Source organism: Odocoileus virginianus, chromosome 26, assembly GCF_023699985.2.
Source record: "Odocoileus virginianus isolate 20LAN1187 ecotype Illinois chromosome 26, Ovbor_1.2, whole genome shotgun sequence".
In the NCBI taxonomy this organism is placed as follows: Eukaryota; Metazoa; Chordata; class Mammalia; order Artiodactyla; family Cervidae; genus Odocoileus; species Odocoileus virginianus.
The window spans coordinates 25,376,199-25,391,131 of NC_069699.1; the positions used below are offsets into that span (position 1 = coordinate 25,376,199).

The window sequence follows — 14,933 nt, forward strand, 5'->3', positions numbered from 1 at the left end:
ATATCACGCTGCAGGGTTTTGCTTGTCACATCTATCAGTAATGGAAGATACACGGACAGAGTGTATGAAATTCCATCTCTGTGGAAGGGACAGCATTCTCGAAAACAGAAAGTACTATCTTCACCGTCAGCTTAAAATGATTATATTTAGCAACTGTGTACATTCTTCAAGGGCTTCTACATATAAAAATTAGTTAATTAGGAATCGTTACCTTCTGTTAGGGAAGCATGGATTATTATTATCCTAATTTTAGAGACAGAGTAAATGAGAATGATGGAGAAGTTGCCAGGAGAAAAATTAACATGAATGATGAACAACAGACCACAGGCCTGAGCTGCAAAGATTTTAAAGAGCTTGCTTATTTTAAAGAACACGCTTTCTTAAAGTGAAATTTAAATATTGGAAAAGTAGGTTTTCCAAATTTAGAAAAAAAGTTCTACTTATCAATGAAGCCAGTGCTAGGATTCTGGGCTTTATTAATTTATGAATATTTATTTTTATGATTTTTTTTATCTTCCATACATCTGTGAAGGTCTTCCTTTTGATGGGGATTTCATGTGATTATAATTCATACTCTTCAAATTGCATTCCTTGGTATTTTGCTCTTTCAGAATAATCAAAGATTTTTGAGGCTTTATTAACAGAAAACAGATTTTTTTGGGGGGACTTGTAAATATTTGAGTAAGTTACATATGCAATATACAAGTTTAGTGAGTGTCCAGTGTGTGCCAAACACTGTCCCAGGGCCTGGGGATCTAGCACTGACAGACGAGACAGGTATCTTTTAACTTTGAGTTTAAATTTGACTTTAGAAACCGTATCTTCCTGTCATTTAGCTGAAGGAGGAGGGTCTATTGTTGCAAAAAAATAAAAATAAAAACCCAGTCATTTTGAACGTAGTTATTAAAAAGTAAAAGAGGTTTGAAAATGCTATACTGCTGGTTTTGAAGATAAGAGGATGGGGCTGTGAGCCATGGAGTGTGAGGTGATTCTAGAAGCTGAAAAGGTCAGGAAGAGAATCGTCCCCTGGAGCCTCTGGAAGGAATGCATTCTTCCCAACACCTTGGTTTCAGTCCCATGGGACACACTATAGATTTTTACTTCTAGAATGATAAGAGATTAAACTTTGTGTTTTTAAAAGCAGCCCTCACCAAAAAAAGCACTACATGGCCTTGTGCATGTGTGTGCGCTAAGTTGCTCAGTTGTGTCCAACTCTTTGTGACCCTATAGACTGTAGCCCACCAGGCTCCTCTGTCGATGGAATTCTCCAGGCAAGAAGACTGGAGTGGGTAGCCATTTCCTTCTCCAGGGGATCTTCCCGATCCAGGGATTGAACTCAGGTCTCCCGAGTTGCAGGTGGATTCTTTACTGTCTGAGCTACCAAGGAAGCCCTTAAATGGTCTTAGTATGTGTATTTGTTTTCCTTTCACAGATGATTGCTTAAAATCAGGATATAACTCAGAACAGTTAAGGGAGCTGAGGGCATTTTAAAATGTCTTTCCTAGACAGTGGGTGTGTATATATTTTTCAGGTAATGCTTCTTCCCCCTCTAGGGCTAGTGATGACTTCTGTAGTAAGACTGTAGTAGGCATGCATTTTTTGCCTTTCTGGAGTCTCTTTGGAGAACCACTGCCTCCCCTATCTTCATTTCTTGTGCTATGGGTGTGACTGTCATCCACTCCCTGGTTCAGGAATGGGCACATGATCGGAGGCAGACCAAGAATTATGCCCAGGACATTTCTTGGAACTATTAGGAAAGGATGTTCTTTCTCTTGGGGTTGGCATGCTGGTAAGATGTAAACCTGGATTACAGGGACTGTGTAGACACATGGGGAGAGCCTGCCTGAGAAGCTAGCCAACCCAGAGGAAAGCAGGGTAGATTGGTAATGTGTTTGTGTGAACATCTGGATTCAGCCATACCTGAAGCCATTTTTACTTCCTGGACTTTTCAGTGATGGGGCCTTGTCTTTTCCCCGCCCCCAAATGCCTGAGTCACTTTGAATTGAGTGTCAAAAACTTGTAGGAGAAAAGAGTTTTAATTGCAATTCAAATAAATAATTTAAAAAAATATAGCCTTTAGTATGAACAAGAAAATAAACACTAATTTTTTTAGATTGAAAAGCTTATTCATATATATGGATACAAGCAGAATAGTTGTATCTGTGTAACTAATATTCATCATTCCCTTATTCCTTATTTATATAACCCTAGTAATATTTTTGTTTTTTTATAATATCTTCATTGAGATATAATTCACATACCATGAAATTCAGCCTTTAAAAGTGTACAATTCAGTAGCTTTTAGTATATTCACAGTTATATAACCATTGGCTTGATTAATTTTAGAACATTGCCATCACCTCGAAAAGAACTCCCATATCCATTACAGGCATTCCTCACTTCTGCCTCCCCCCAGCTCGTGACAAGCACTAACCTAATTTCTGTCTCTACAAATTTCATATAAATAGAATCATGCAATATGTGGCCTTTTTTTGTTAAGTGTCTTTCACTTAGAATAATGTTTTCAATGCTCATCCATGTAATAGCATAAATCAGTACTTTCTTCCTTTTTATGGCAGGTGATATCCTATTGCATGGATATATTAAAGTTTGTTTACATGTTTATCAGTTGATGGATATTTGGGTTGTTTAAACTTTTTTGGCTATTGCAAATAATGTTGTTGTAAACATTTATATATAAGTTTTCATGTTGATAAACATTTTCAGTTCTCTTGGGTATACACCTAGGTGTAGACTTACTGGGTCTGATGGTCACTCAACGTTCAACATTCTGAGGAGCTGCCAAACTGTTTTCCAAAGCAGCTGTCCCATTGTACAATCCCACTAGCAATGCATAAGGGTTCCAATTTCCCCATATCCTTGCCAACCCTTGTTATTATATCTTTTTGCTATTAGCCGTCCTAGTGAGTATGAAGTGATAGCTGTGGTAAAACTCTCTTAATATTCCATGAAGCAATGTGCTCTCATAAAAGACTATATTTCACAGATCCCCTTCTTTGCATTTAGTGGTTGCTGGTAAGTTGTGCGGGAACGTGGTTTGATAGGGCTTCAAGAAAAGCTCTTAAAGAAGGCTGGCCAAGGAAGGGGTAGTCATTTCGGGCCTTTCCTTCATCCCCCCATCCTTCTGCCTGAATTTTTGGCTCTGCAGCAGGCATCTTGGTCAGTGAAGGGAGATTCCTATCGATGTCAGAGCAGGGAGATGAAAGAATCCCGAGTCCCTGTGACCTGGAAGTCACTACATCAGCCATGGGCTGCTAACTATAAGTCATATGGTTTTCTTGGAGAGAGAAATAAAAATCTAGCTTGTTTAGTCCCTGGTTGTTCTGTTCTATTAGCTCAACATAATCCTCTATTTTCTGGAATTTGTGTGTGTATGTATGGGAGTGTGTGCGTACATGTGTATATGCTCATATAAAGGATGTACACACATATGGGGTGCGCACATATACATATACACACATATGGATATATTGGCTAGAATCCTTCAAGCCTAATTCTTCTTTTTCCTGAGAACATAGCTAGACCACATTTCCCAGATTTCCATACTATCATTGCCACCCTGTGACTAGATTATAGCCAAAAGAAAGTAGGAGGGAGAGTGTACGCCATCCACAAGCCTTGTCAGTAGAGCAGTCTTTCCTTCTTTCTCCCCATCTACTGACTAAACGGAGAGGCTTTAAAGAAAGGACTTTAAGGAGAGGACTTGAGAAGGGCAGAGCCATCAGGTGGAAGGAGCCTGGGGCTCTGAGTGACCATATGGATATCCACACCAGGGGATAAGAGTAGAAAAAAAATTCTTCAGACTGAGGTCTCTGAGAATTAGGGTTTGCTTCTCTTAATTACATTGCGTATACATACACATTTATGCCTACATACACTCATATAACTGACCCAAGGCCACCCGTGATCAGTGTCACATGCATCTCCCAAAGCTTAGTCCAGTCCTCTCTCCACTGAACTGGCATGCAGGGTATCTGGGTGTGTGTTATGAGAGTATGTTTCATCAGAAATATTTAGTCATCTAACTTCTTTGAGCTTCCATTTCCTCATCTGATAGTGAGTAGTTGGGACTAGATAAGATACTTAATGTATTAGTTTCTGTACTAGAACTACTGGAACTTCTAGTAACCTTGGGGGCCTTGTAAGCTCTTTAAAGGTAAGAGGGTCTGTGTCCTTTTTCATATTCTTTCCTTCTAAGCTCTTTATAGGATAACGGTTCCATAAGTATTTGTGGAATAAAAGGGAAGGTCTCTTCCAGCTCCAAATGTCTACAGTGCCATGTATCTTTAGAATCATATTTATCACACGCACACTTTTTCTCTGCACAGCCTGCTAATTCATGACCAGAGCATGATCCAGCTGTTCTTACGAGAGTTGAAAGTGTTAGTCACTCAGTCGTGTCTGACTCTTTGTGACCCCATGGACTGTAGCCTACCAGGCTCTTCTGTCCATGGAATTCTCCAAGCAAGAATACTGGAGTAGGTTGCCATTTTCTTCTCTTATGAGAGTTGCTGCTGCTGCTAAGTCACTTCAGTCGTGTCTGACTCTGTGCGACCCCATAGACGGCAGCCCACCAGGCTCCCCCGTCCCTGGGATTCTCCAGGCAAGAACACTGGAGTGGGTTGCCATTTCCTTCTCCAATGCATGAAAGTGAAAAGTGAAAGTGAAGTCAGCTCAGTCGTGTCTGACTCCTAGCGACCCCATGGACTGCAGCCTACCAGGCTCCTCCATCCATGGGATGTTCCAGGCAAGAGTACTGGAGTGGAGTGCCATTGACTTCTCCCTTATGCGAGTTGGTTGCTCCCAATTTCAGAATACATTTTCTTCTGGGAACAATGTATTAAATGATGATACATACTCTAAATAGGCCACAGCAGCCTGTTTAACCCATCCTGTGACACAGACACTCATGCTCTTAGCATCAGCCTGTACTTAGGATCCTAGAAGCAGGAACTTACATGACCAGGGAGCAGGAACACCTAAGTGTTACCCACGTGAGATAGAATGTGGACATGAGGTCCTGACTCTCTAATAGAATGTTAGGCAGAGACCAAACCCTTCAACACCGGCATCCGGCATTCAGAAAAGCAATGAACACTTCTTACTGTGTAAGCTGTGCAACTGGATGTTTGGCTCCTGCCTAATTTTTTACCCTTATTTGATTCTATTCTCCACCCTTCTCAGCCTGTTCCAGGGATGTTCTGTCCAATTTCAATAAACCAAGAGCTTGACTCCCTCTGGACCACTGCACTTCTGTTGCTTCTCTGCCCGGAATCTTCTCCTGCTGACTGTTGCTGGCCTGTCTCATCTTTCAAGCCACATCTCATTTCCTCTCAGGAGACTTCTCTATTTGGAACAGTCTCCTCTGATTTCTCTCCAGCAAGTTGTCTTGGTGGATGGTCTTTGTAGCCATGCTTCTCAAACTTTTGGTGCACACTGATCTCTTGGGGATGTTAAAATGCAGGTCTTGACTCCGTAGGTGCAGGGTGAAGTTTGAGACTATGCATTTCCAACAAGCTCCCTGGTTCTGCCTGTGCCTCTGACTACACTCTGAGGAGCCCTGCTCGAGAGCACTCACCCTATCACACTGTTGTCTCAGGAAGCTCTTTGTGTCTGGATGCCTGCATCTCCCCAGCCTGGAAGGACTGCTCACTGAGCCCATCTTGTTCACCTATTGCCCCAGTGCCAGAATGGCATCTTCCTAGTGTGTGCACACACGCGTGCATGTGTTCATGTGTGTGTATGTGTTAGTCATTCAGTCATGTCCAACTCTTTGCAACCCCATGGACTGTAGCCCGCCAGGCTCCTCTGTTCATGGGATCTCATGGGCACGAATATCAGAGTGCGTAGCCATTCCCTTCTCCAGGGGATCTTCTCAACCCAGGAATCAAACTGAGGTCTCCAGCATTGCAGGCAGATTCCCTACCATCTGAGCCACCAGGGAAGCCTACCTACTAAATAAATACCTGCTGGATAAGTTCAGAGACTTTAAGTGGGATGAGTGTTATACCAGGGAACGTCCATGGTGCTGTAGAGAGGGACAGGGATGACGTCTTGCTGATATGCAGCACCAGACCTGCGCACAGAAGCAGGTAAGAAACATTTTCCCAATGCTTCCTCTTCTCTGTCCAAAGCTCCCACTGTGTGAGCTCATCTTGACTATTCCAAGCCTTCCACAGTCCAGGTCAAAGATGACCCATCTTACCTGTGTGCGAGTTAGTTGTGTCTGACTCTTGTGACCCCATGGACTGTAGCCCGCCAGGCTCCTCTGACCATGGGATTCCCCAGGCAAGAATACTGGAGTGGGTAACCATTTCCTACTCCAGGGGGTCTTCCTAACCCAGGGATCGAACTTGAGGCTCCTGAATTGCAGGCAGATTCTTTACGTCTGAGCCACCAGAGATGAATCTCCCAGGCCCTAGAATGGACGACGTTCCTATGGTAGGAGGCAAGCAATCTGACTGAGACATTTCACACTTGTTTGTAGATGACAAATATACCTTAATAAACCCTCGTGGTACTTTCAATTTGGTTTTTTAATAAAGATGCTTATTAATCTGATTGTTTAGTGCTGTTTTGGCTAGTAGAGTACATATATTTAAGCCCAGGGAAGCCACCAAAAACAAGAAAAAAACTTGCACCTTTTTTTCCTTTCTTACTAGAACTGAACCCACAAATTATCTAAAGCTCAGGGGAAACAGGACTGATAGAGAGAAAGGGGAGATGAGTAATGCTGGAGGTGTGGAGTGATTATCTATATGATCTGTAAGGTGATGACTTCCAAGTTTAGGAGTTGTGGGGGAGGCAGTGTGTGCTCACAGATGTTACAAGTGAGGGTTCTGGAATCCTTTTGTCTACATTCCTGACTGCTGTTCTTTTGTTGTTGTTCAGTCGCTCAGTCGTGACCAACTCTTTGCAACCCCATGGACTGCAGCACTCCAGGCTTCCCTGTTCTTCACCCTCTCCTGGAGCTTGCTCAAACTCGTGTCCATTGAGTGGGTGATGCCATCCAACCATCTCATCCTCTGTCAGCCCCTTCACCTCCTACTTTCAATCTTTCCCAGCATCAGGGTCTTTTCTAATGAGCTGGTTCCTTGCATCAGGTGGCCAAAGTATTGGAGATTCAGGATCAGTCCTTCCGAAGAATATTCAGGAAATTGACTGGTTTGACCTCCTTGCAGTCCAAGGGACTCTCAAGAGTCTTCTCCAACACCACTGTTCAAAAGCATAACTTCTTCAGTGTTCAGCCTTCTTTATGATCCAACTATCATATCCATACATGACTACTGGAAAAACCATAGCTTTGACTATACAGACCTTTGATGGGAAAGTAATGTCTCTGCTTTTTAATACGCTGTCTAGGTTTGTCATAGTTTTTCCTTCAAGGAGCATGCATCATGCATGCATGCTAAGTCGCTTCAGTCGTGTCCGACTCTATGCTATCCCATGGACAGCAGCCCACCAGGCTCCTCTGTCCATGGGATTCTCCAGGCAAGAATACTGGAGTGGGTTGCCGTTTCCTTCAAGGAGCAAGAGTCTTTTAATTTTGTGGCTGCAGTCACCATATGCAGTGATTTTGGAGCCCAAGAAAATGTAGTCTGTCACTGTTTCCATTGTTTCCCCATCTATTTGCCATGAAGTGATGGGCCCAGATGTTATGATCTTAGTTTTTTGAATGTTGAATTGTAAGCTAGCTTTTTAACTCTCCTCTTTCACCTTCATGAAGAGGCTCTTTAGTTCCTCTTCACTTTCTGCCTTAAGGGTGGTGTCATCTACTTATCTGATATTACTGATATTTCTCCTGGCAATCTTGATTCCAGTGATAACTAGTATATTAAACAGTCTCTTCATTTGTAAAATGGGTCAACAATACATCTATCTCTTGATGTGCTGTGAAGATTAAGGAATAATGAAGGTAAATTGGTGAGCAAAATGCTTGCCACCGAGCAGCAGCTCAAAAATGATAAATATTATGCACATGAACTTCTGATAAAACATGTTGGTGGAAAGGAGAGTAAGAACAGAATCTAAATCAGAGTGATGGTGAACATCGCATGTTAGGTTTGGGGCCACACTTTGGTTAGAAAGTGCAGAATCAGACTATGAAAATAAGGGGTGGTGGCAGAGATGGTCTAAGCTGCAGGAAATTGTAAAGTGTCCACAAGGAATCATCCCTTCATAAACATTCAGATGATTCTCAGATGCTTGAGTATCTAGTCCATACCAGAACAACCTGCTACTTTTCTCACATGACTTGTGATGGCAAATGTTCACCTTCTTACCATTTGTATTCATGTTTATTAATGTGGCATCTCAGCTTTTCAATTCAACACCCCTCTCGCTATGCTGTATTCACTGTCATTCCACAGTCAGCAGAGGACACGGCATGGGCTGCCAGTACTGATGTCAGACCGATCTTAGCAATGAATGCAAGCCTGCCCCCAAACCAGTGGCTCTCAACCCAGGGCAGTTTTGCCTCCTCAGGACTTTGGCAATGTCTGGTTGATGCCACCAAGCAAGGGTGTGGGGCGGAGGATACTATTGGTACCTAGTAGGTAGTAACCAGAGATGCTACGAAACATCCTACAATGCCCAGGGAAAAAAATTATTTGCCTGAAAACAGAAATCTTGCCCTTAAACTTTTCTTTTCTTAACCTTTCTGGTTCTCAATTCCCCTATTAAATTCAGCCACTAAATAATATGCATGATCCGCCAACTCTGACATTCTAGGAGGCTTTTTTCCCCCCAACCTCCAAGAATTTTGCTTCTAAAATTAACCAACAAGGAGTGGTTCAGACAGACTTTTCTTTTACCTACAGAGGCCAATCCAGTCTGCTATAGCTTTTCTGTGGCCTCAGCTGTAGCATTTCATCAACAGCTTCTTAGTTGGTGATGCAGTGGGGGTGGTGGGACAAGTCTTAAGAGAAACCTACACCCAAAGTGAGCAGGAATTTCTCATTCATGGTTCATGATGAGCTTTCCCTGTTTCTCAAAACCAGTTTGGTTTGACGAGGATCACCCTGTTGATACTAGTCCACCCTATGAAACTGACAGGCCCACACACCTTTGGTGAAAGAATGTGTTTCTTACCCATTATCTGAGAACCTGTGAGCTACTTAATATATATACTGATGGAGGATTTCTGGCACATGCTTATCTGAACAAAGGCCAATTATATTCCAAGAACTAGCAAAGGAATGCATTAATTGATTTAAGCAATTAAAGTCCCTACCACAAATAGACAACAAATGCCACCAACACAGATGAAAGAACACCATCCAGGGACCTCAACAAGGCACTAAAAAATCTAATCAGTGACAACTTTTGAAAGGCCAGTTCAAAACACGTAATCCTTTTGGACATCAAGGGAACCTTCTCAATCTGGCAAAACAGTTACATAGTGAAGGTCATGGGGCTTTCTCAGCCACAGAAAGGAGAAAAGTAAAAGCAATTAGACAAAATGGATGCTGTAATCCCACTTTCCAGACCCCAGAGCCACACTAAACACTGAGATTCAACTTTTCCACTTCACTATTCAGGATCTGGCAGCACTTCCCAAATGAGAATGCCATAGCTTGATTTCTTTCTTACCAGTTCTGGCTGGATGTTTCTTAGCCATGTCTAGAGCCTGGGGTAGAGAAAGAAAAATTTAAAAAAATCACTAAACCATGGATGTTGCTATAAATTGATCAAGTAATTTGGAATTCCAAAGTACTATTGCTGAAAACTGCCCTGCTTGAAACTACTCCCCAGCAGAAGTAAAACATCCAGATTCATGGACTGCCACTTCCCAATCAGGTGGAAATCCACTGAGTAATAGCATCAGTACCACTTGGAGGCTCTTTTTTACAAGCAGGTTCTCAGACTCAACCCCAGACCTACAGGATCAGAATCTGCATCCACAGTAAAATTTGAAAAAGAATGCTCTGCAGGGCCTTCAGGAGTAGTTTATTTTTTGCCTTCCCTCAGCCTGAGTTTCCCCAATTGTAATATGGAAATATAACAAAGTGCATACAAAGAGAAAAACAACAGCAACAACAACGGAAGGAAGACAGTTCACAGGAGTGCGGGGGACTTTGGGGGAACTTCTCCAAGTTCTACACTGTGCAGTTTTTAACAATGTAAGATCAGGGTTACTTCTTTTGTAATGGCGGAAAATAATTTTTAAATACAGCTGACGCTCTCTCAAAGTATTGTACTGATTTTTAAACGGACCAATGTAGCAGGGCCCAGCACCATACTGCAATGCAGATTAAGTCGGAGGTGTTAAGTGAACTGGATGGAGCCAGCCTGCACCCGTGCACCGGGTGAGCAGCTCTCGTCTCCGAAAATTGGCCCTCATACATTCGCTCTCAGCACCTGGAAACCTTGGCCTGGCAAACTTCGGGATCCGCTGAACCTCGGATCTGACCCGTAGTTGCTGGAGCGTCCCGCCGACTCTGTAACTTTCCCTGGAATGAAATAAATAAAGACCGTAAGTGCTGAAATAGCGGACCCCACACTAATCTCTCTACAGGAAAGAGGAGGCCGGGGAGTGGAGTCAAAAGTCGCAGTCTGGCCCGGACAGGGCTCCAGGGAAACTAGTTTGAGCGGCTGCAGCATCCTCAGCGGCTAACTCAGTGAGCTTTCTAGGCTGTCATTTTGTCTCCTGTAGCTAAAACTGCAAGTGAGAGAGGAGTGGAGTTTCCCGAGAGAAGGGCTCAGGCTGGCGTCCTGGGCGGGCCAGTCCCCTTGGCGAGCTTCTGGGTCTTCCCTCTTTCCTCCGCCTCCCTCCGTCCCTCCCTCTCTCTCTCTCTCCTCCCTTCCTCCCTTTCTCCTCCCTTTTGCGTCGGGCGGGCGGGAGGCCGCCGAGGCAGAATGTTCTTGCGCACGCGCTCGCGCAATTACGGCCGAGGAGTTCTGTTCCTCGGGCATTTTCCGAGGAAGTCTGGAGCAATTAGGCTCAGTCCGGGGAGAGCCAGCGAGCGAGCGGGCGGCGCTGCCGGCGCGTCTGGGCTGCCTCGCAGGGAGGGAGGGGGCGGCCGGCCGCCCGGCGGCGACCCCGGGCCCCGGCCGCCACCATGGGCTTCGAGCTGGACCGCTTCGACGGCGACGTGGACCCGGACCTGAAGTGCGCTCTGTGCCACAAGGTCCTGGAGGACCCGCTGACCACGCCGTGCGGCCACGTCTTCTGCGCCGGCTGCGTGCTGCCCTGGGTGGTGCAGGAGGGCAGCTGCCCGGCGCGCTGCCGCGGTCGCCTCTCGGCCAAGGAGCTCAACCACGTCCTGCCGCTCAAGCGCCTCATCCTCAAGCTGGACATCAAGTGCGCGCACGCGGCGCGCGGCTGCGGCCGGGTGGTCAAGCTGCAACAGCTGCCCGAGCACCTCGAGCGCTGCGACTTCGCGCCCGCGCGCTGCCGCCACGCGGGCTGCGGCCAGGTGCTGCTGCGGCGAGACGTGGAGGCGCACATGCGCGACGCGTGCGACGCCCGGCCGGTGGGCCGCTGCCAGGAGGGCTGCGGGCTGCCCCTGACGCACGGCGAGCAGCGCGCCGGCGGCCACTGCTGCGCGCGGGCCCTGCGGGCGCACAACGCCGCGCTGCAGGCCCGCCTGGGCGCGCTGCACAAGGCGCTCAAGAAGGAGGCGCTGCGGGCCGGCAAGCGCGAGAAGTCCCTGGTGGCGCAGCTGGCCGCCGCGCAGCTGGAGCTGCAGATGACCGCTCTGCGCTACCAGAAGAAGTTCACCGAGTACAGCGCGCGCCTTGACTCGCTGAGCCGCTGCGTGGCCGCGCCGCCCGGCGGCAAGGTAGGCGCCCGCCGCCCGCCCCGACCCCCTACTGGCCCCGGGGCGCCTCCCAGCCTCTGTGGTCTTGGGGTTACCGGGAGCATCTCTGCCTCCCACTTCTAACACTCCTTGCTAGATAGATCGCTTTGAGCCGGTCGGGGAGTCAGTCTCACCTTGGGAACTGTTGTCCTTAGAGATTAACCTCAGGCTGAATTATAGGTGCCGCAGCTTCATCGGTTCTGGAAAAACTAAAAGGAATTCGAGAGCAGCGCAGAGTTAAGGGCGAGTGTGGCTCTTGAGTCAGAACCCCGCAGGGGCTTTGGTGCAGACCAGATGGATGATCATGAGCAAGTCGTTTAACCTCTTTGAAGGTTGGGAAACAGGGTTCCTCTACACGTGACGGAGGAGATAAGATACTGACACAGGAGATGTTAACTATATCCATGCACCCTCAGGCGGCCCGGAAAGAATCAAAGGAACCCACAGCCCAGCCTTGGAGACTAGGTTAGCAAGGTTGCCAGAGGAGAGGCCGCTGGAGTAAAAGCTGGATTCCAGTGTGAGCTTTGCTGCCAACTAGCTGGCTGACCTTGAGCAAGCTGCTTAAGCTCTCTCAAGTTGGAAAGTAGGGCCCTAGAGATGTGACACAGGGGGTGAAACACTGCCAGGCCCCTCCTGTGGTATTCCTCCAGGGATTGAAAGAATTCCAGAAAGAATTAAAGGAACCGCCACCAAATATAAAGTAATAATTGGCAATGAGGCCTCTGGAGTTAGAACTGTTTTTCGAGTCTGGGCTCTTGGCTAATGTTGTGGCTTGATCTCCAGGTGCTTCAGTCTCTCTAAATGTAGAATAGATTCTTTGCCTGCTTCAGGGAGAGAACATATGAAAAGGATCTAGCAAGTTGCCCTGTAGAGAGCAAATGCTCAACAAGTGTTGCCTGTAATTATCTTTACCTCCTCCCCTTGTAAGCCATCCCCCTGTCCTGGGAGTTGGTGTAATTACAACAGCCACTACTGCTGGAGGCTTGCCTTGCTCCAGGCCCTATGCTAAGCTCTTGTGCTTCTCAGCTGTTTCCTTTTTAATCAAGGGAGGCAGGTTGCTTCTCGTTTTGCAGACGAAGAGAACTCAGGACCAGTGAGGGGCAGCCCTGGCCCTGAGTCATGGCTTCGAGGTGGCAGAACTGGGTTCTGAACCCACGGATGCCCAGGCTCTTAATCCCCATTGTGTCGCTTCTCAGTGTAACCACAAGTACCATTTACTGAGGGTTTATTATGTACCAGCCACAGTAGCAAGCACTCTGCATGCGTTCTGTATGTAGTCTTCTGAGATGAGGAAGCAGGCGCAAGTCCCAGAACTTGTCCAGAGTCAAACGGTGACTCAGGAGACAGAGCTAGGATTGAGGATCCACCTCAGTCGTCAGCCTTGGGCATTTTGACATTTTGGACCCCCAACTTCTTTGCTATAGGAGGCCGTCCTATGCGCTGAGAGGCCTCCTTAGCACACTGGATTCCAGTAGCACCCCCCACCCCCAGGTGTGACCACCAGAAACGTCTGCGTGTGTTGTCACGTATTCCCTGAGGGGACACAGTCCCCTAAGAGAACCAGGGTTTGCCGTGATTGCAGAGGCCACCTTTTCACCAGCTGGTGAGGCACCTGGGCCATGCTGGTGCCTCTCTGGTCGCCTGTTGCAGGGGAGGAGAATGTGTGTGCCTGAGGGTCCCCAGGGGCCTGCGTCTGCTTTGCCTCTCTGGCCCCTCTCCCCAGCCCCCTCTCCCATAGCGCACACCGACTCCCCCCTCTCCCCTCCACCTCGTCTTGGCACCCCCCCCCCCTCCAGGCTTGTCTGTCAGCTGCAGCCCCAGCAGCTGGCCGGCTCTCTGCGAAGGGCAAATATTTACAGCTCTGAGGCTCACCCAGGACCGCACAGGCGTACAAAAGACTGGAGTGAGCCTGCAAGTCCCCAAAGCAGGGGGCCAAGCTCTGTCTACAAGCAGGCGCCGGGCTTGGGGTGAAGGAGTTCCCGGAGTTTCTCCTGTTTATGCTGTCATCTGGACTTCCTGTGGAGTTTTAAGTGATGCTTATTTATAAACAAGCCCTTCACTTCCCCGGAGTTTATACATCATTCATTGTTAAGCTGGTTTATTATTTCTTCTTGCCTTTCTGTTTTCTTTCTGGAGTGTTTGGGTAAACTCCCTCTCTCGGAATCAAAAATATGATACTTGAATCAAAATTGTGGATGTTTTTGAAGTTCTGTTGGGTGAGTCAGGAGGATAATCAGGGGCATTAAGCTTGGGGACAAGATGTTACTTTCTGAGCTTACAGACAAAAGTTTCCTTCTGGAGTTGGAGCGTTGCTCAGGACTTTCATGGACCTTAGTGCTGGCTTGAGAACAGCCAAGAAAGGCCTGGCCTGAAAGCTGAACTCATTTTTCAGGCCTCCAACCCTGGCTGTCTCAGCCCAGGCCTTAGGGGAAAGCGTGCTGCTTTTGCCTTAAAGTTAACCCCTAGTCACCCTTGGGGAGAGCTTTTGCTGTTCCTGCATCTGCCAGACAGACCCCCCTCCCACTGCAAGCTGTTTAAGAACTTGTTTATTTCATTGGCGGGACTCTCTGCTCCCACCGGGTACTGTTTATTCTCTTCTATAAGGCAGAAGGATTTATATTCCTTGGAAACGGGCATGTACAACACTTTTATTTTTTTTTTTTAAAGTCCTATCGCTTACCTCTCTGTTAAGAGCTAAAGTAGATAAGAAACACTCAGAAGATTTTCCATACCCCTCTTCAGGGCTTTAGAACTTGTACCATAAAATGATCTGGCATTATTTAAATAATCTTAGATTGCAATTTTTGATATCCGCTGAACAGAGGAGTCTGGCAGGCTATAGTCCATGGGGTCGCAAAGAGTGGGATACCGCTGAGCAACAAACACTTAACCATTCAGGGTTTGGAGCTAGGGTTTCTTCTGCTCTGAAAGGTGAGTTGGAACAGGTCTTCTCAAACCTTCATATGATTGGAATCACCTGGAGATGAAACAAGAGATTCCTGAATCTCACCCTTGGAGATTCTGCTCCATCAGGGGCTGGTATGGGGTGTGAGGTTCTGGTAAGTTCCCAGCTGATGCTGGACCACCTAGCACATTTTGGGTAACTGCTCA

The 14,933-nt window shown here is 46.7% G+C and overlaps 1 protein-coding gene and 1 long non-coding RNA gene across 2 annotated transcripts in view; one reads left to right on the forward strand and one right to left on the reverse strand.

The window, feature by feature from the left end:
• Window positions 1–9,950: 9,950 nt before the first annotated feature.
• On the reverse strand, window positions 9,951–12,345 carry LOC110143890 (uncharacterized). Its single transcript, XR_002315727.2, has 2 exons — window positions 11,957–12,345; window positions 9,951–10,472 (listed from the first exon to the last, which is right to left on the reverse strand). It is a non-coding gene; the product is annotated as an uncharacterized lncRNA (long non-coding RNA).
• The window catches only part of PDZRN3 (PDZ domain containing ring finger 3), a 251,090-nt gene continuing 247,040 nt past the window's right edge, over window positions 10,884–14,933 (forward strand). Inside the window, exon 1 of the mRNA XM_020903665.2 lies at window positions 10,884–11,804. Coding sequence (XP_020759324.2) covers window positions 11,082–11,804 — 723 coding nt within the window. The 5' untranslated portion in view covers window positions 10,884–11,081. The remainder of the gene's footprint in view (window positions 11,805–14,933) is intronic.